Below are 20,275 nucleotides of genomic sequence, written 5' to 3'. Positions count from 1 at the left end.
TATTTTAAATTTCAGTAATAAAGACTGATTGTGAACTCTGCTGTACCAGGGCCTTTACTGCTGTTTCTCAAATCTTGGATGGCTGTTCTCTGACACTGTTTGCAGAAGGCTCTGAAGACAATCAGGCTAGTTAATAAAAACGACTTATCAGCAATTTATTACAACATAAGGAACTTGTTTGAATAATGAAAGTTTTTAAGAAACGAATGAATAGAGTCCCCCTTTTGACACCGAGGGAGATGTACATAATGAGCCAGGCACTAGCTAGGAACCAAGTGAGATACCTTGGAGAACTGGCAGCTCCAAGAGCCCACGGGGCTGTCACTGCCATGTGATCTGCTGGTTTCCCTTGGTCTCGATGGTTGTAAGGCAACTTCATGCATGTTGCCAGATAGCTCTATCGTGGACTATAGTGGTCAGGGGCCTTGTTATAACTGTATTCCTTTAATTTGGGAATGGCAGGTATTTCCATGTGGATTCAATATGAGTCCCTCCTGCCACATAGAAATTTTTAAATTTATCTTAAAGTCTTGAAATTTTTATGTAAATTGTCAGTTAAGATGTCAGTGAACGTTTTGATCTTGGAAAATATACCTTTTTCTTGTTTACGTTTATATTGATATTCTTCATTGCCTAGAAATGTGGGAGCTAGTCTAACTGTGAATTATGATTGCGAGGTAGAGGAGGTAGAATGGGAAAGCAGCAGTATTGAAGCCAGTTCTGTGACACATTCCAGACGGAGTGTTTCATGTGTAAAGAAGTGTGTAGAATATTATAGTATCCCTATACATAATATATGTTTTGACAGATACACATTCTTTTCAACAAAACTTTCAAAGTATGCTAGTTAATTGGCTTATCAAGTTAATAAATAGAGAAAAATATATATACATGTTACCCACCTGATTATCTTGCATTACGGTTAGAAAATTGGTACTGATAATAGGTTGACAGTGATACATTATGACTTTGAACAGTACAATTGCACGTGCTCAGATTCCCTCCTGAAGTTATGGAAACAAAATATGAAGTAAAATTTATGTCTTAAATGTACCTTTATACTAATTTGTTTGTCTCTCCCATTTTTGAAGTATTCTTTTCTTCCTAGTTTCTCTCATCTTTACTTTTATATTCATTCACTACTGTGACACATGGAACTTTCCAGATGTTTAGAGAGTTGTTCTTGCTTTCCTATTTAGTGTCCGTTGAAGCCACGGGGATAATATTTTCCGCTTTAGTAAAATTAGACTTGGGAGACCTCTGGTGCTGTGGCAGTGGAGTGTTCCATCTGAAATCGAGGGAAAGAACTTTGTTCTTTTACAGGTTTAATTTCAGTGTGTGACAGTTTACTATCTTCGGTGTCGTTTGATTCGTGCCCCATCTGCTGTTCCCGTATCTCCCCAGCTGGCTTTGGTGCCATTCATAACTGATCACTTTGGCACACAACTGTACCGTCTTCACCACTCTGCCTTGGCTCCTTCTGCTTCTGCAGTATTGTCTGTGCTTTCCCAGCCGGATTAGGCCTCCGGAACTAGCGGCCAGGAAGAACATGGGGGTTGCTATGTGGGCTCTCGTGTTGTCCTTGCAGCTGATCAACGGCGGTGAAGATGTGCTGATATTCTACAACGACAGAGCATCGTTTCCCAGCCTTCTCCACATGATGTGTTCCGAGAGAGACCGAGGGGATGACAGCGGCCCCTTAGCCTACCACATCACACTTGTGGAGTTGCTGGCGGCGTGCACGGAGGGGAAGAACGTGTACACGGAAATCAAGTGTAACTCCCTGCTGCCCCTGGACGACATAGTCAGGGTGGTGACCCACGATGACTGCATCCCTGAGGTGAGCCGCACAAGGGCCGAGCTGCTGGAGAGTGGTTATGAACGTTTGAAGTCCCTCTAAGTGCCAGAAGTCTCCCATACTGATGCTTATCGTGAGATCGTAGATTTAGCCAAGAAATCCTATTTAGCCTTGCGATTTGGAAAATCTAAAATCATATGGTCTGCTTCTTAGTTCTACAAGAAGTTATGGAAGAGGATAAACTGTTGGAAAATCACTACTGCCGCTCGTTTCCTGGAAGCTCTGAAATTCTGCACTTGGCAGTGGGATCAGAGGGAAAGGCTCACTAGCAAGCTAGAATGTTCTAGAGCATAGAGTCGGTGCTTCATTAATGATTTATGATGGTTGACAGGAGAGGCTATGACAGTGCCTCAAGGCCAGGTGTCGTACTCTGTAGGTTTTACTTTGCTTTATGGAGTAGAGGCCTCTGTGCTTGGCAGTATGCACACCTGTTCTGCTTTGTTCACGCATCCTCTTTAGCCATCTGTCCTGGTTTGGCTCTGATGGTGAGGAAAGAAGCCTCAGTAGAAGCTGGTTGTCTGCCAACAAGAATCTGTTCATGAGGCTTCCAGGAACGCACATTTTCTTTTTTCCCCTACTGTTGTGGGGTATCGTTGCAAAGTGCGTAAATGTGTGGTTCGCTGGCCATGATGTAAAACCAAACATTTCAAATCACAGTAACTTAAAAAGGTTCAGGTAGTGATGGACTGGAAATTATGTGGAGTTTTGTGGGATTGTTGGTAGCTCAGCTCAAGGGTACCTCTTGCCTAGGTTTGAAATCAGATGACAAAAATGGGAGCTGTGGTATGGTGACAGAATCCGTGGGTTCTGCCCTCATTTGAGATCATGGTCCAGACTGTGCCTCTTCCCGCCTGCAGTTCCTCCACCTCTGTGTCAGCTGAGTTACCAAAGAGTCTCACTTCATGCCTGAGCGAAGCCTTCCTGAGGGTCCATCTTCCTCAGGGCAGACTTCAGGGCACACTTCTCTTGGCCTCCCTCTGAGAGTCTTTGAGAGTCTGTTGTTTAGCATTTGGCCTTTGCATTTTTTTTCAGTTCACACATGTCTGTAGCCCTCATTCACTTCTGCAAGATTTTGAGCTGGAGGATACACTCAACAAACACGTTTTGAATGAATGAATGAACAAAGGAATCAGAATCCTGACTGTGTTTTTTTCTAGTCAGATGACTGATTCCAACAAATTACTTAATTTTCCTTTGAAGAAAAGTTTGAGATGAAGGGAAGGAGCCAGGGAGGAAAGCAGGGGGGGAGAGGGAGAGTTCTCCTATTTTCTGATTCACTCCCCCAAATGTCTGAGATGGCTGGGGCTGCATCAGGGCCACAGGTGGGAACTAGCAACTCAGTGTAGATCTCCCATATGGGCGGCAGGAACCTATTATTTGAGCCATCCCTTGTGCCTCCCATGGGTTGCATTAGCAGGAAGCTGAAGTCAGGAGCAGGAGGCATGATGTGAACACAGGCATCTTAACCACTAGGCTAAGTGCCCACACCTACTTAACTTTCCTGATCATTAATTTCCACATCTGTAAAGTAAAAGACTGATCGTATGTACAGATAGGACAGTTGTTGTCAGCATGATTGTGGTAACGCCCTAGATGGCTCAGATGTCTCTTCTGCCCTGTGATCATCCTTGGCACAGGCACTGTGCCACTGCCAGTGGCACCAAGGGCATGAAAAGTGGCCTCAGGTTCCTTTTGGATATCACTGGGAGTCCTTGAATCTCCCGTAATTACTTAAAGTATTTTTATGTATATGTGTTTTTCTGGAGATATTTGTAGCATTCATCAGGTTTTCATAATGAAAAAGAGAATCAAAGAAAAGTAAAACCAAAACCTACCTCCCCATGCATTTAGAAATGGTATTTGTCAGTGCAACTCATCCTAGCCTTTTATGAGGGGTGTTGCTCTTTCTGGAAAGTAATTTTTCCCCATCTACATCTTAAAGCAACAAAGTTCTGGTAAACCGTTAGCCTATTTCTTCTTGGAAATAGTAATTTAAATAGGTTTTTAAAAGGCTTATTTATTTGAAAGGCAGAGAGATATAGTGAGTTCCATCTACTGGTTCACTTCCCAAATGACTGCAACACCTAGGGCTGAGCCAGGACAAAGCCAGGAGCCAGCTTTATCTATGTCTCTCACAAAGATGCAGCGACCCAAACACTTGGACCATCATCCACTGCTTTCCCGGACACATTAGGAGAGAGCTGGATTGAAAACCAAGCAGCTGGGACTCAAACCAGCACTCTGGTGTGGGGTGCTGACAGGGCAAGCAGTGGCTTAACCCACGGTGCCACAGCACCTGTGCCAGAAGAGTACTTTTGACTTCTAGTGTTTGAGTGCAGTAGGTGTGGTTTGAGTAAAGTGCGCTTTCTCACAGTAATCCCGAGGCCGGGGACATGGAGTACGAGGTCCTGTGTTTACCCTGAATTGGAGGTGGATGATTTTAAGCAAAACAAGGGAAATGGGAGTTCTATCTGGATTTATAACATGACATAAAATATGCTCTAATCTCCTATAGGAACTAACACAGATATTATTTAATCTTTCGTAATTGACATTTGAAAATGAAAAATAAAACTTTTTTTATGTTTGAAACTTGCACAGGTTAAAATTGCCTATGTGAATTTTGTTAATCACTGTTACGTTGACACTGAAGTGGAAATGAAAGAAATCTACACCAGCAACCACATTTGGAAATTATTCGAGAACTTCTTGGTGGATATGGCAAGGGTGAGTTAAACTAACCACTGAAAACTGTTTCATATTTGGTACACGTGTTAGTCCATCTTCCATTACTATAACAGAATGTCCAATGCTGAGTGCACAGCTCATGAGACTAGAAGTGCAGATAGTGTGGTACTTGTTCTGCTGTGGGCCTGCTGGCTGTGCCAGATTGGCGGATGGCATCATGGCAGGGCAGTGGGTGAGAGGAAAGAAAGAGCACATGTGAGGCTGGCGCCCCGGCTCACTAGGCTAATCCTCCGCCTAGCGGCGCCGGCACACCGGGTTCTAGTCCCGGTCGGGGCGCCGGATTCTGTCCCGGTTGCCCCTCTTCCAGGCCAGCTCTCTGCTGTGGCCAGGGAGTGCAGTGGAGGATGGCCCAAGTGCTTGGGCCCTGCACCCCATGGGAGACCAGGAGAAGTACCTGGCTCCTGCCATCGGATCAGCGCGGTGCGCCGGCCACAGCGCGCTGGCCGCAGCGGCCATTGGAGGGTGAACCAACGGCAAAGGAAGACCTTTCTCTCTGTCTCTCTCTCTCACTGTCCACTCTGCCTGTCAAAAATAAATAAATAAATAAATAAATAAGCAAGCACATGTGAGACAGCAAGTCAGAGAGATTTGGAGGGACCAGCTCTCTGTTGTGTAACAACACATTCAGTACAACTAACCAGGGCCCCATGAGAGTGACAGTTCCTTCCAAGGGCAGTGCCCTCGTCACTTCCCAGTAAGCCCCACCTCTTAAAGGTTCCATACCACCTGTCAACATTGCCACTTTGAGGACAAAGCTCCCAACACATGAACCTTTGTGGGACAAACTGTCCCCAAGCCATAGCAGTAAAGTCATCTGCCATCTGGCCATCTATCTTTTAAAAATTTACTTATTTGAGAGGTGGGGGGAGAGAGAGAGAGAGAAAGCAACTGGTTTACCCCCTAAGTGGCTAAAACAGTTAGGGGCCCAAGCTAGGAGCTGGGAACGCATCCAGGTCTTCTGTGTGGGTGTCAGGGACCCAGGTATTTGTGCCATCACTGCTGCCTCCCAGGCTGCTCATTGGCAGGAAGTGGATCCCAGTCAGAGCTGAGGTCTGCACCCAGGTGTTTCAGTATGGAACAGGGGTGTTCTGCCCACCAGGCCAAGTACCCACCTCATCAATATCTATATTTTGAATAAGCAGTATTAGGTGTTTGCATGAAAATTTGTGGTAAACCCACTACCTTTTGATTTAATCCTTTTTATTCATAAGATTGTGAATGAGTTTCACAGTATCTCAAGTGAGAGATTGAGTCAGAATGCACCAAAAACCTAGTGCAAGGCCTGTACAAACTTATAAAGTGTTCATTTTTACCTCCACAGAGGACTCTGTTTGTTTGTTAATAATTAGAGTCTTAGTGGCTTTTTGATACGGGCTAGGGAAGGCACTCCGCAGAGGTGAGTCTGTGTTCCACCCCTGCAGTGGGTGCAGGTGCAGTTCCCAGCCGCAGAGGGGAGGGCCTGGAGAGGTGTTGACCGTTGCTTCCACACTGATAGGTGCTTGACCAGATGGCTCAGGACTTAGCATTGCTCGCCGTTGTCCGACTCAGAGTCTTCCTTGGAAGAACGTTCCAGTAATTTAATCCCCTGGCGTTTTTGCCCATGTCAGCAAAATTATATTCTGCTTTCCTTTGAGTCCATTTCCTCCTTTTTTTTTTTTTTTTTTTTTTTTTTTTTTTTATGGCTGGGGGCCGTTGGGGAGGACACATGGAGCTGGTTGACATTTGTTAGATACTGCCTGGCATATGTTGTCCTCTGTTAATGTTGAGTAGCTGAGTAAATGAAGAAGGGAAGGAAGGAAGATAAAACTCGTTTCCTTTAGCACATCTTAGGCTTTTGTTTTGCATCCTGAGTTACTGAAATGTGCAGGGGATGTTATTTTAGTGCCTTTTTTCTTTTTCTTCCTTTTCTTCTGTTAAATCTTTCTAGTTTTTACTTGAACGTTATGGGGCATGATGTTCAAATAAGGGTTTCACTAGTAGAACACAGTGTATGAGTGATTTGATAGGCCCAGGTCCCTTGACCTTGCTGTCCCCTGAGCACTGGGGGCCTTGGATAAGCCTTAGAGAGATGGGTTTGGAGGAGAGGGGTAATTGATGTCCGTGTTTCTTTTTCTTTTCTTTTTTTATTTTATTTTACTTATTTGAAAGACAGTTACAGAGAGAGGTAGAGACAGAGAGAGAGAGGTCTTCCATCTGCTGGTTCACTCCCCAGATGGCTGCAACAGTCAGAGTTGTGCCGACCCGAAGCCAGGAGCCAGGAGTTTCTTCCTGGTCTCCCACGTGGGTGCAGGGGCCCAAGGACTTGGGTCATCTTCTGCTGCTTTCCCAGGCCACAGCAGAGAGCTGGACTGGATGTGGAGCAGCCGGGACTAGAACCGGTGCCCATATGGGGTGCCAGCGCTTCAGGCCAGAGCGTTAACCCACTGAGCCACAGTGCCAGCCCCGATGTCCATGTTTCTATGTATACGAATGAATGTTAAGTGTGATCCATTCACCTCGGTCTACTGAAGCAGGGACAGCAAAGCAGGTGTAATAAAGCACCGATTATGGAGCCAGACACCGAGAGCACCCTTGATTAATAACAGCGGAGCGTGTTAGTCCAGCCCAGGAACTCTATTTCCTCAAGGCTTCCAGGGGAAACGTGCCCGTGTTACCTTTGGTGGGAATGTGCTCAGGCACATGTGAAGTAAGGTCGTGTCTCTCTCACTGCATTTCCACACAACCAAAGCCGCTTCCTACCTACCTGTAGGGAAGCCATCCTGTTCCATCCACCATTGGCCATGTCACTGGTGTTTATCCCTGCTGACCTGTGAGGACCTTGTAGCTAGCAGCTCCCTAAATCTCCAGGGACCTTGAGGTAAAGGACGACTTAACATGCCAGTGACTGAGCTTTAAAATCGCACGTGCAGGAAGATACTAAAGAGATTACAGACTGATTTGCAGAGTTGCACAGTGCCACAGACTCCAGATTAGCTGGGGAAAGACCAAGGTCACTTTCTAGGCAGCATGAGTAATGAAGCTGAAGGGATTTCATTTTTTAAACCAAGGGAAGCTCTGATAACTGCTATTGACTATGCCATATTGGAAACGCTGTTCCCGGAGATGTGTTCATAACGCAAAATCAAGTGGAGTTATTTTCCTTTTTAAAGAAGTATGCACGTGAGGCAGGCGTCTAACCCTTTTGACTGGGCAGCTGTGGAGTATTTTTTGGTGCAGAGAGGCTCTAGGGGACTGAGTTGTCTTTGGAGCAGTGCACATCTAACCACCGAGCCACACCCAGGAGGCGTGCGTGTTCCTCTTTCCCCACTTTCGTTCTGAAGCAGCAGCTCTATAATCCCTTCCCCAGGTTGACAGGAGGTCGTCCTTCCTGTTTCAGGGACGGAAAAGGAAACCTTTCCACACCTGAGAGGTCTCTTTCTGCCTTAAGGAAAGGTTAAGGAGCATACAGAATCCTTCCGTACCTGTTAACATGAGTGAGAAGCTGCCTTTGCTCTCTAGGGGATTATGTAAGACTGGGAAGAAAGCCTGGATTCTCTGAGGTTGTTAGGCTCCTGTCCAAGCACTGTATGCTCGTGTACCCCTGGTGTTTGCTTCTGGTGTGACATTGTGTCCTCGACCCTGAGGGTGGCATGGGGCTCCATGCGGCTGGCTGAATGAGACAAGGCCTTTGACCTAGGACTTGAAGGAGTCAGGAGTGGCAGAGGGTCAGTTGGTACTGGAATGAAGGATTCTGGGAAAGTCGTGGAGGCGTGGCTGGAAGCCGCAGTGCAGCGGGTGGAATCCCAGGAAACACCCTCTCTGGACGGGCCGTCTTCAGTGGACACAGGGCACTGGCTGAATTCAAGTTAGAAGAACAAAGCTGGTTAAATGAGTGGGAGATAGCCTTGCAGGCAGATCATCACCAGTTCAGTAGAGCAGTCGGTCTCCCACTTCAGTAAGCACTAGAATTACCTGGGAGCTTCTTAGCATGCATGCTTCCGGGTGCTGCCCCCCAAGTTTCTGATTCACAGTGTGTGTGACTTTGTGTTTCTGATAAGTTCCTTAGTAATGTGTAGCTGCTTTTCTGGAGACTACTCGTAAAAGAATCACTGTGGCAGAGCATGGCAGTTAAGAGTGGAGGTTTCAAGAGTTAACTACTAGAACACCTGAAAGGTAATCCGTAGAAGTGAAATTAACAAGTAAGATGCAATGATTTTGAACAGCCCTCGTCTTGACTGTTGAGCAAGTTTTATTTTTCATACAATTTATTAAACCCTGCTTAGTATGGAGTTAACTGTATGTGCATTAAGTTAATTGAAAATAGATCTTAGTAAAATAGAGGGAATAGGAGAGAGAGGAGGAAGAGGAGTGGGAGTGTGTGTGGGAGGGTGAGTATGGTGGGAAGAATCACTGTATTCCTAATTGTATTTATGAAAAATATGAAGTTTGTATTTCTTAAATAAAAGGTTTCTGGGGGAAAAAAAGTTAACGAGGATTTGGCGTTGTGGTGCAGTGCGTAAAGTTGTCTCCTGCAGTGTCGGCATCCCAAATGGGCACTCGTTGAAGTCCTGGCTGCTGCACTTTCTGATCTACCTCCCTCCTTATATGCTTGGGAAAGTAGCAGAGGATGGCCCAAGTCCTTGGGCCCCTGCACCCACGTGGGAGACACAGGAGAGGCTCCTAGTTCCTGGTTTTGGCCTGGCCCAACCCTGCCATTTGGGGAGTGAAACATTGGATGAAAGACCTCTCTCTTTCTCTCTCTCTTCCTCCTTCCAACTCTGCCTTTCAGATTAAAAAGAAAAAAAGTTATTCAAAGCAGTTTTCAAGCTTAGACTCTGCCTCTTACTAGCTAAGTCCTCTTGGGCAAAGCCCTTAACCCCCATGGCCCTGAGCTCCCTTATTTGTAAAATGAAAACACATTTCTCGTAGGGTTACTGGGAAGATTCTTTGAGATAGAATCTATCTATCCACTCAGAATCAACATTATTACAAGATTATCTGTAGCCTTTTCATCAATTTCACAAAGCTTTCTTAAGTCCTATTTGAAACAGTAACGTTGAGGATAGCATATGAGATGAACAAGATTCAGATGTTACAACATCACAGGATTTGCACCTGTGAGACAAGGGGAAGGGACCTTGGGGCACAGGCATCTGGTCAAATGGATCTGAAGAATCAGTTGGAACTCAAGGATCTTGGGGTTCGAAGGTCTTCAGCACCTTCTGGGTTACTTCCACTTGATATCTGGGGAGACACTTTCATTATTGTACAGCTTTGTTAAAAGTTGTTGAGTCAGATTGTTACTTATAATTTTTCCCCCATTCTTCCTCCTGTGGAAAGAGAATGATGCAGTTAAGCCGAGATGTAGATATTAACTGTAAGTGGCACATTCTCCTCTCCAGTGATCTACTCTGAAATGATAAAATGATGCAGCTTAAAGGAACTTAAGATCATCTGGGTTGGCTTCTAGTTTTGCCCCGAGGTCATAGCGGGAGAATTTGCTGGATGTGTCTCTCAGCCCCTCTTCGAGGAGGATGTCTGCTGCCGCCCAGTCCACTGCTTTTTCCCAGAGCTCCTCAGCTTGTATTTCATGATGATTCTCAGGTCTCTGATCATTCTCTCTGAGTCTTTCAGTGGTTCCTCTTCCGAGGGCTTTTTGGGCTCCCTGTTTGAGCATTCCTTCATCTTTCCTCTGGTTTATCCGTGTTTCTGTTTAGAGGGGAGGACACAGGCAGGGTGTGGCCAGCACGGTTTTATTTGAGTAGGAATTTGGAGAACAGTTTTGTATGAAATCATGCCCAGTGAGATACAGCGTGCAGTGACACCCACACTGCCTTCCACCTTTCTCCTCGGTTTTGCCTTAGGCAGCACCACCGTGTGTTTTCCTCTGCTCTCTCAAGAGCTCCCCTTACTGCTCCTTGCATTTTCCTGTTTGCACTTTTGTCTTTTTCTTGGGAAGCCCCATGTCAGATAATCTTTCCTGGAAGATTGTTCTTAATATGCTGGCACTAGATTATTTCACAGACTTGTTTCGTTCTGATTTCCTGATGACAGACACCTGTAATACACCAGGTTTAGGGAGGCAGCAAAGCTGTAAGACCCATGAGAAGTAGCTCCCCGGTCTTTCAGAGCATTAAATGACAGCCCACTGTGATCTATGTGTTAGTGCAGCTGGAATTGATGTTCACTGGGCACAGATGCTCTCCCGTGGCCCTGTACCTGATGGTTGTTGCAAAGTCCAGGGATTTCAGTCATTATTAGAAACCGCATGGCATGGAGTGCATGATGATCCATGCTAGCCGCGGACGATATATTTTTGGAAGATGTTCCCAATTTTGCTATCAATGTCGAGGTCCCATAATGCCCAGCAATACTGCGAGTGATGCACTGGAGGAATGGAATTAGACCATGGTGTAATTGGAGGTTGCACCTCACTCAGGGTCGTGTCACTGCCCCATCAGTCCTTGCTTCACAAGACAAAGTACAGTGTTTCACTTTCAGATAGATGGCTCCAGACGTTTAGTCCCTGAACTTATCAAGCAGGGAGGAAGTAGGAGTAAGGATAGACTTTATGTACATTGAAGCACTCTTTCTGGGGCTGGTGCTGTGGCATAGTAGGTTAAGTCTCTACCTGTGCTGGCATCCCCTATTGGGACTGCTCCACTCCTGATCCTGCTCCCTGTTAACGTGCCTGGGAAAGCAGTGGACCAACTGCTTGGGCCCCTGCACCCATGTGGGAGAGCCAGAAGAAGCTCCTGGCTCCTAGCTTCAGATTGGTCCGGCTCCAGATATTGTAGCCATTTGGCGAGTAAACTACTAGATGGAAGATCCCTCTCCCTCTCTCCCTCTCTCCCTCTCTCCCTCTCTCCCTCTCTCCCTCTCTCCCTCTCTCCCTCTCTCCCTCTCTCCCTCTCTCCCTCTCTCCCTCTCTCCCTCTCTCCCTCTCTCCCTCTCTCCCTCTCCCTCTCTCCCTCTCTCCCTTTCTTCCTCTCTCCCTCTCTCCCTCTCTCCCTGTCCCTCTCTCCCTCCCTTCCTCTCCCTCCCTTCCTCTCCCTCTCCCTCTCTTTCTCCCCAATTCCCCTCTTCGCTCCTTTTCTCTCTCCCTCCCTTTCTTTCCCTCTCCCTCTGTTTCTCCTTCTCTCTGTAACTCTGCCTCTGAAGTAAATACTGAAGTAAATAAACAAATCTTAAAAAAAAAACCCACACTTTCCATTTTCTTGCATTTTCTAGGATTAAGTAGGTTTTTTTGTAATTTCTTTTTTTTTAAATAGGTATAAGAATATTTTCTTTTTTAAAAAGATTTATTTATTTATTTGAAGTCAGAGTTAACAGAGAAAGGAGAAGCAGAGAGAGAAAAAGAGATCTTCCGTCCGCTGGTTCACTCCCCAACTGGCTGCAACGGCTGGACCCGTGCCAATCTGAAGCCAGGAGCCAGTAGCTTCTTCTGGGTCTCCCATGCAGGTGCAGGGGCCCAAGGACTTGGGCCATCTTCTACTGCTTTCCCAGGACATAGCAGAGAGCTGGATCAGAAGTGGAGCAGCTGGGACTCGAACCGGCACCCATATGGGATGCCGGGACCGCAGGTGGAAGCTTTACCTGCTATGCCATGGCACCAGCCCCAATCATTTTCTTTTCTTTCTAAAGGTGGAGGCACCACTGCTGAGTCTCATTTTCCAGAGTTCTTTATATATGACCCAACTAGCTGGCATTGCAAAGAGGTGAAGACTTGTGAAGCCTTCAGTAACTTTTCTTCTCTAGGAAGCGTGGTCAGCGGCTGTAGTGTTCTTTCTCCCCTTGTGTGCTGAATTGTGATGCTGGTGCCCATCCACCCTGACCCTTTATCTGGCTCTTCTCAGGGATGGACTGGCTACTCCCTGTCCTACATCGTGCTTCTGCTTTGTGCATTGTTGGCAGCATTTATTGTCACTGGCCAGTGCTTCCTGAAACAATTCTGACCTGAAATGGTCACCTGCTGCTTGTGCCTCCTGCTGTCCTGGCTGTTTCTCCTCCTCCTTCTCAAATACTGGATTATCCGATGCTCAAACCTTGGGCTCCAGTTCTTCTTTATCTACCATCTCTTATAGATTGCACCTTCTCTCCTCACTTCTTTGCCAGGCTGGTGGAAGCCCGGGCCCTTCCCCTGGTGCTCAGTCCCACATATTTAAATGATGCCATGGCCTCCCCTCTTGGCCATCCAGCCTCAGACTCTTCATTCAGTCCCAAGCCCGCTGTAGGATTGTTCCTTTCAACTCAGTATGTGACAATCCCATTACTCACTCTGGTCATTCAGCCAAAACATCTTCATGTCATCTGTAAGTGTCAATTTCTTACAACTAAAGTTCAGTCCTTCAGTAAACAGTCCCGACCATAATGGTCAAAGAAGACCAAAAAGGAGGGGAGCAGGAGGGGGAGGGGGATGTGGCGAAGCAGGTGGAGGAAGCTGGTTCAGATCACGTCTCTGCCAGATTCCACCAGTGACTTCCTGTCTCACCCAGAGTAAAGCCCTGCATGATTTGGCGTCCCCCCGCCCCCCCGCCCCCCTGCCATCCCTCTTCCCTTTGCCTTGTTCTCCCCGCAGCTCCTCCCTTGCAGCTCCTCTAGTCGGCCAGGCACACTCCCACCTCCGCCCCCAGTTCTTGAAAGTGGGCCAGCAGACGGGAAATTCTCTCTCCACCTTTCAAATAAATAAAGTTAAGTTTAAAAAAATGATTGTTGAGAATACTGGTTATCTGAGATGAAATGAGCACACATCATGTAATAGCAAGAAGTGCAGTGGATTTTAGAGCTAAGTGTAAAAAATTGAAATAATAAAATGGATGGAAATGCAGTAAACATTTATCTTTCTTGGATGGTGAAAGTTTTAAAAGCAGTGGATGAAGGGGGTGGTGCTTTGGTGTAGCGGGTAAAGCCACTGCCTGCAGTGCCAGCATTCCATATGGGTGCAGGTTCAAGTCCCAGCTGCTGTGCTCTCAATCCAGCTCTCTGCAAAGCGTGGGAAAGCAGTAGAAGATGGCCCAAGTGCTTGGGCCCCTGCATTCATGTGGGATACCTGGAAGAAGCTCCAGGCTCCTGGCTTTGGAGTGGCCTAGCTCCAGCTATTACAGCCATTTGGGAAGTGAACCAGCAGATGGAAGACCTCTCTCTCTCTCTTGCTATCTCTCTCTCTCTCTTTCTGCCTTTCAAATAAATAAATAAATCTTAAAAAAGAAAACAGTGGATGAAGTTACTTAAGGAAAATCACAGATATTTCATTTTGAAAATTTAATAGTTAGATATATAAGATCATAAATAGAAATAAAAAATAAAAATAAAAGACTTTTTAATAATGTACACTTTTAAAAAGAGTAGTAACCTTATAAAGGTAATAATCATCACAAAATTAAAATACTAAGAAAAATGCCAATAATAAGAAAATGGAAAAAACAGGCACTCATAATTTATAGGAGAGGAAATACAAATAGTTAATAAGCTTCCAAAAATGTTCTGTTGTTTACATTAAAAACACAAAAGAAGCTAAGATCCAGCTTTCAGGTATCCAAGTTACAAGAGGGAAAAGACTATATTAAATGATGGTGATGGGTCAGCCGGTGCCGGGGCTCAATAGGCTAATCCTCTGCCTGCGGCACTGGCACCCCGGGTTCTAGTCCCGATTGGGGCACCAGATTCTGTCCCGGTTGCCCCTCTTCCAGGCCAGCTCTCTGCTGTGGCCCGGGAGTGCAGTGGAGGATGGCTAAGGTCCTTGGGCCCTGCACCCGCATGGGAGACCAGGAGAAGTACCTGGCTCCTGGCTTTGGATTGGTGCAGCGCGCCGGCCGCAACACACCAGCTGTAGCAGCCTCTTGGGGGGTGAACCAATGGAAAAGGAAGACCTTTCTCTCTGCTTTTCTCTCTCTCACTGTCTAACTCTGCCTGTCAAAAATTAAAAAAAAAAATGTTGGTGATGGTTTGGAGCATATATTTGCATACCTGTTGAGACTGTAATTTTATTTAGTCTTTCTGAAAAACATTTTGGTAATGCATTAAATAATCTTCATACCTTTTTAAAAATTTTTTGTTGTTATTTGCTACTTATGTGAGAGACAGAGAAGGGCAAAAAAAGAGAGAGAGCAAGAGATAGGTAAGAAGGGAGGTAGGTAGGTAGATAGGTAATCTCCCATCTGCTGGTTCACTCCCCAGATACCTGTAGCAGCTAGTGCTGGACTGGCCTGGAGCCAGAAGCTGGAATCTGAAGCCAGGTTTCCCACGTGGATGACAGAAACCCAATTACGTGAGCTATCGCTGCTGTCTCCCAGGGTATTTATTAGCAGGAAATGGAGTCACGGGATGGAACTGGGAACGAACCCAGGCACTCCCATATGGGTTGTGTGTATCCTCTTAACAGTGAGGATAAATGCTGCTTCCATACCTTGTTAATGATTCAAATCATTTACCTTCCAAGAATCTGTCCTTGAGAAATAATTAGGAGCACTTTCAAGGATTTATGGTCAGCACACTTTTATAATAATATACACTAGTAAATAGTTTATTTAATATTATCAGAATAGTTAAATTATGGTCTATCTCTAAGATGGATGTTAGAGTCATTGAGAATTTTTTCAGGATGTTTCATGTGATGGAGTGTTGAGGATAGAAAGAGGGATCCAAAGCTGGTTATCCGGGTTGATCCAGTTATGTGAAATGTGTATGGCAAAGCAAAAAGAGTGGAATAGCAAAGTGTTTATCGTAATTCTGTCTGATTTGTAGGATTATGGATCATTTTGTTGTCGGTTTTATATTTTTCTGTGTTTTTGGCAGAGTTCAGACGATCAGTATCCTTGTGTGTTGATACTAAGAAAAATGTTACTTTCCAAAAATGTTTAGAATTCCCAGCCGTCCAGCTGAGTGTATGGACAGGTGATTCACATAAGAAGACTTGGAAAGCCAGTGCCGGAGTAGATTTAGCCTCAGAAGTAAAGGGATGCAAATTGAAATAAATGTGAGGGCTAACCTTCAGTGTTTACGGGAATATCTTTCCTGTCTATGAGGAAAACTGAAGTGGTCCCTAGGTTTGTATTCCTATACCTAGGTGATCAAAACTATGCCATGACACTGGAGCCACCCAGTCCAATAGGACAGCCACTTGTCAGGGATGGCTGTTGACATTTCAGTTAGTGCTGGAAGGGGCATTTGACTGAGTGATTAAGATGCCCCTTGTGGTAACTTTCTGCACTGGGGTTGAGTCCCTGCTCCATTACTGGTTCCAGCTTCCTGCTAGTGTACACCCAGGGAGGCAGCAGGTGATGGCTTTGGGTCCTGGGTCCCTCCTACCCACATGGGGTATCTGGGTTGAGTTTTTGGCTCCTGGATTTGGTCTGGCCCAGCCACAGCTGTTGCAGGTATTTGGAGAGTGAATCAGCGGTTGGAAGTTTTCTCTGTCTCTGCCTTTCAAATAAATAAAAGAAAGATTAAGTTGGAATAAATTAAATCAACTTTAAAAATTAAGCTCCTGCATTCACTAGCCCCATTTCAGTTGCTCAGGGTGTACATGCTTCCTGTGTCTGCTGTCAGACGTCACAGATACTTGCATTGTTGTGGAAAGTTTTGCTGTGGGCCAGCTTTGTAGAGCAGTGGATTAAACTGCCTGCGATACCAGCATCCCACGTGAGCTCTGGTTCCAGTGCCGCTTCCTGCTAATGCATCCGGGAAAGCAGCAGAAGATGGCCCCTGTGCTTCTGTCCTTGCCACCCTCGTGGGAGACCTGGATGGAGTTCCTGGCTCCTGGCTTCTGTCTAGTCTAGCCCTGGCTGTTGTGGCTATCTGGAGAGTGAACCAGCAGATGGAAGACTTCTCTCTGTCTCTCTCTCTCTCTCCTTCTCTCTCTGTAGCTCTATCTTTGAAACAAATAGATTGTAAACAGAAAAAAATAAATAAAGTTCTGCTGGACAGTGCAGCTGTGATAGATGACAGCATTTAGCGTGGTTTGGCACCCTTGGGAGGACGGCAGTCACTTTTGGAGCAGCAGAAGAAAGGAGGCCATCATACATGCAAGCAGAGACATTCGGACGTAATCGTGTCAAGAAATTTCACTTAACGTTTGTGTATCCAGCAGAGAGAAGACCTGTTATGTGTGAGGTGCTGTGAATACAGGGGTGAACAGGACAGACTAGGAACCACTTTTCAGGAGCTTAGAGTCTAACTGTGGAGACAGTTTCTTAGCTGCTCTTCCCGCCACATCCCTGCGGCCGCTTCCCCCTTCATTTACTGAGATGTTGCTCTCTAGGGGCGGGCATTTTGCCCAGTGGGTAAGACGCTGCTTGAGATGCCCAGATCCCATGCAAGAGTGCCTGCGTCCAAATCCAGCCCCCCCCCCCCCCAGCTTCTGGCTAATGTAGGCCCCAGGAGGCAGCAGGTTATGGTTTAAGAAGTTGTGTCCCTGCTGCCGACATGGGAACCTTGACTGAGTTCTTGGCTCTTGGCTTCAGCGCAGACCAGCTCCAGCTGTTGCGGGCATTCGAGGAGTGGGCCCGTAGGTCCATGCTCTCTCTCCCTTCCCCTCCATTTCCTTCCTTCTCTCCCTTTCCCTATGCCTCTCCCTCTGCATCTTCTCCAAAAAAAAAGAAAGAAAGAACAGAGGATTGCAAATACAATAATACAACTGAAGAGAGCTTATGAAGTCTGTTAACCTAATACATAGTGTGTAGTCATTATCCAGATTTTTGGAACGTGGTTTAGGAGTTTGAATTGCTTGAACATGGCCAAATATGGGAATGAAAGGATTACATGAGAAGTGCCTTATTAGCAATGTAAGAAATGGGAAATAAACCAACTTTTAAGCATAATTTAATTGACAAAAGTAATTATTGGTTACAGTCTTAACAGTCAATTGCAGCAGCAAACACATGGCAAGCTCCAAGCATGTGCATAGGGTTAGAGGAGCCAGGAAGGGACAGGACACTGAAGAACTGGGTGCAGTGTTATCATGCTGCATTGTTACAGTGTTTCTTATGTTGTCTGTTAGGCCAGTACCACCTTGTTACGCCGTGTGATGCTGTGGTTGCAATAGTTACCCCTCCACGCCTGGCAGTACAAGGGGCAGAACAGTGTTACTGCAGCCGGGGAGGAGCCTGGGGACGTTGTAGGGCTCCCAAAGGAGCTGTGTCCAGAGCTGTGTGGACACTGCTAGTGCCTCAGCAAGGGCAGGGAGGTGGGGATGGAAGAAGAGGTTAGGCGTTATATGGCTTCTCTGTCCGCCACTCTGTGATCTGCCAGTAACTCAGATTCACGGAAGCCCACCAGAGCCTGAGAGCATGAGCTGGTTGGTGGTAGTGAGGGAACATCTGATATGTCCATAGCCGGTCTGTAAATTTATTAACCTAGAGGACTGGCCCAGCAAGCAGTAGAAAACTGCCTCCAGGGGCCTCCAGGGTCTGCACTGGCAGGGAACAGGAAGCAAGAACTGGGCTGGGAATCAAACCCAGGCCGACATGGGGAGGCAGCAGTGATGGCTCAACTAACTGGGTTCTTGCCACCCACATGGAGACCTGAATTGCATTCCCAGTTCCTCGCTTTGAACTGGTGCAGCCCCAAGCATTGGGGATTGACGCAGCAAATGGGAGATCTCTCCTTCTGTATGTCTTCTGCTCTCACTCTGTCACTCTGCCTTTCAACGAGATAGATAAATAAATCAATATCTCTCTTGTTAAAAAATAAATAAGAAAATGTTTTGTAATTTTGATGATATGTACCTCAATTCATTCCAAAAATGGATTAAAGCATGATGGTGCATTAGAATGATGGAATAAATATAGCCTTTTAAAATAAGTGTTTAGATAATGACAGTACATGAAAATGTTTTATAGGAAGTAATGTTATGTGATTAATATGTGCAAACATTGAAACTTTAAAGATACATGTATTATACATAAAAAGATCACTTAATATGATGTAATTTTATATGAGCTATTTTGAATCTTTATTGTGAAGTGATAAAAATAAATAGCATAAAGAAATATTGCCCTGTTTATAGGATATTTTTCCCTGAATAGTATTTAAAGATTTTAATATGAAAAGTGGCTTCCTACATTTCTTGGCTAACTGCAACGTGACAGTGTAGGGTGCAAAGAGGAATTGTTTTCATCGATATGGGCAGAAAAACTATCTTGAAAAATTATTTCACGTTTTGTCTAAATGAGTTGAGAAATAACTTTCACACAGTTTTGCAAACACAGAATTTTTACTGCTCAGGATTTTGAGGGATGTTTTTACCTAGAAAGAGGTTCCTTTTGTTAATCTAGTGACTAAACAGCAAATGTCTGGGGGCTTTGAGCAAGCACCCAGTGGTGAGTAATGTGGGAAGTGACTTGGACAACTTTCTCCTCCATCTGGCAAATGCTGGTTTTCCAGATTGAAACACTGGATACATGGTGTAAGAAGGGCATTTTTTTTTTAATTTCCGTGAAAGGTTTTAAAGAAATGTAACATTAAATTACAATTACTTATTCTTTTGATTGAGCACCTGTTGAAAAGAAGAAACTACAAAGAGATCTGGGTTGTCTAAGAACCCCTGGGACAGACGTCCACCGTACTTACTCACCTGGTTTTCTGTTTGTGCCTGTTGTTCAGGTCTCTCTCACCCTCTGCTGTCTTCCTCACCCTTCCTCTCCCTCCTTCCGCTCCGTCTCTGCATGTCTTATCACCACCCGACTGTATGTCATTTGTTTCTAGTCACGTTTCTGCAATTTGTCTACCCTGACAAAATGACTGACTTCCTCCTTGAGTGTGAACCCCAGAGCAGGCACTGGGCTCTCCTTTCCTCACCTCTCCCAGCTCTGCTCTGCTTGCTCAGCCCCCTCTGAGGCATCAGCGTGACTTTCCTGCTTCTCAGATGGTCTCTGCTTTAAGAAAGAATGAAAATTCCTGGAAAGGGTTTGGATCTGCCCTGACCTCTCTGTTTTCCTCTCTAGATCTTTCCTGTGTTTACTTCCTTCATTTTGGGCCAGGTGTTAAAAGGGACAGTGCATGGAGATACAAACCACCATTAATCATACTCACTGGTTTCTTACACTTGTAAGGACTCTTATTAAGATTGTATTGACATATTTGAGAGGCAGAGTTACAGATAGAGGGAGAGGCAGAGAGAAAAGTCTTCTATCTGCTGGTTCACTCCCAAATGGCTGCAATGGTTGGAGCTGGACCAATCCAGAGTCAGCAGCCAGGAGCTCCTTCTGGGTCTCTCACGCAGGTGCAGGGACCCAAGAACTAGAGCCATCTTCCACTGCTTTCCCAGGCCATAGCAGAGAGCTGGATCAGAAGAGGAGCTGCCGGGATACAAACCAGTGCCCATATGGGATGCTGGTGCCACAGACAGAGGCTTAGCCTACTATGCCACAGCGCCAGCCCCTTGTAATGACTTTCAAATACCTTCACATTGAGTGGAAAAGTGTCTTCTCACAAGGCCAAATTTGGACATGGAGGGAGAGCTGGGGGTGTAAGAGAAGGGAGAAGCGGATCAGTGAGAAAGAGCTGGGGGCTCAGGGATGGTCTGTGAAAGAATTCTGGTTCAGGCCTGAAATGACAAGCAAATGTGCAGGAGAACTTCACAGTGATGCAGTCTGAATGGGTTTTAGGCAGAAGCATTGTTCTGCAGCTTCACAAGAAGGGTGGGCATTTGGTTTAGCAGTGAAGATGCTGCCTGGGATGCCCACATCCTAT

General features: G+C 45.7%; 1 protein-coding gene across 3 annotated transcripts in view; it reads left to right on the top strand.

Annotated features, from left to right (window-relative positions):
* Nucleotides 1-20,275, top strand: part of ITPR2 (inositol 1,4,5-trisphosphate receptor type 2) — a 536,564-nt gene that overhangs the window by 247,491 nt on the left and 268,798 nt on the right. For all 3 annotated transcript variants that reach the window (XM_089304708.1, XM_051850872.3, XM_051850873.3), the window contains 2 exons: nt 1,589-1,840; nt 4,460-4,585. In XM_089304708.1, the coding sequence (XP_089160834.1) occupies nt 1,589-1,840; nt 4,460-4,585 (378 nt within the window). The remainder of the gene's footprint in view (nt 1-1,588; nt 1,841-4,459; nt 4,586-20,275) is intronic.

The sequence above is a fragment of the Oryctolagus cuniculus genome, chromosome 9, assembly GCF_051225735.1.
Source record: "Oryctolagus cuniculus isolate XC-2025 breed Fujian yellow rabbit chromosome 9, ASM5122573v1, whole genome shotgun sequence".
Taxonomy (NCBI): domain Eukaryota; kingdom Metazoa; phylum Chordata; class Mammalia; order Lagomorpha; family Leporidae; genus Oryctolagus; species Oryctolagus cuniculus.
Note: the sequence above shows the minus strand (reverse complement) of the source record. Positions and strands in the feature narration are given on the sequence as shown.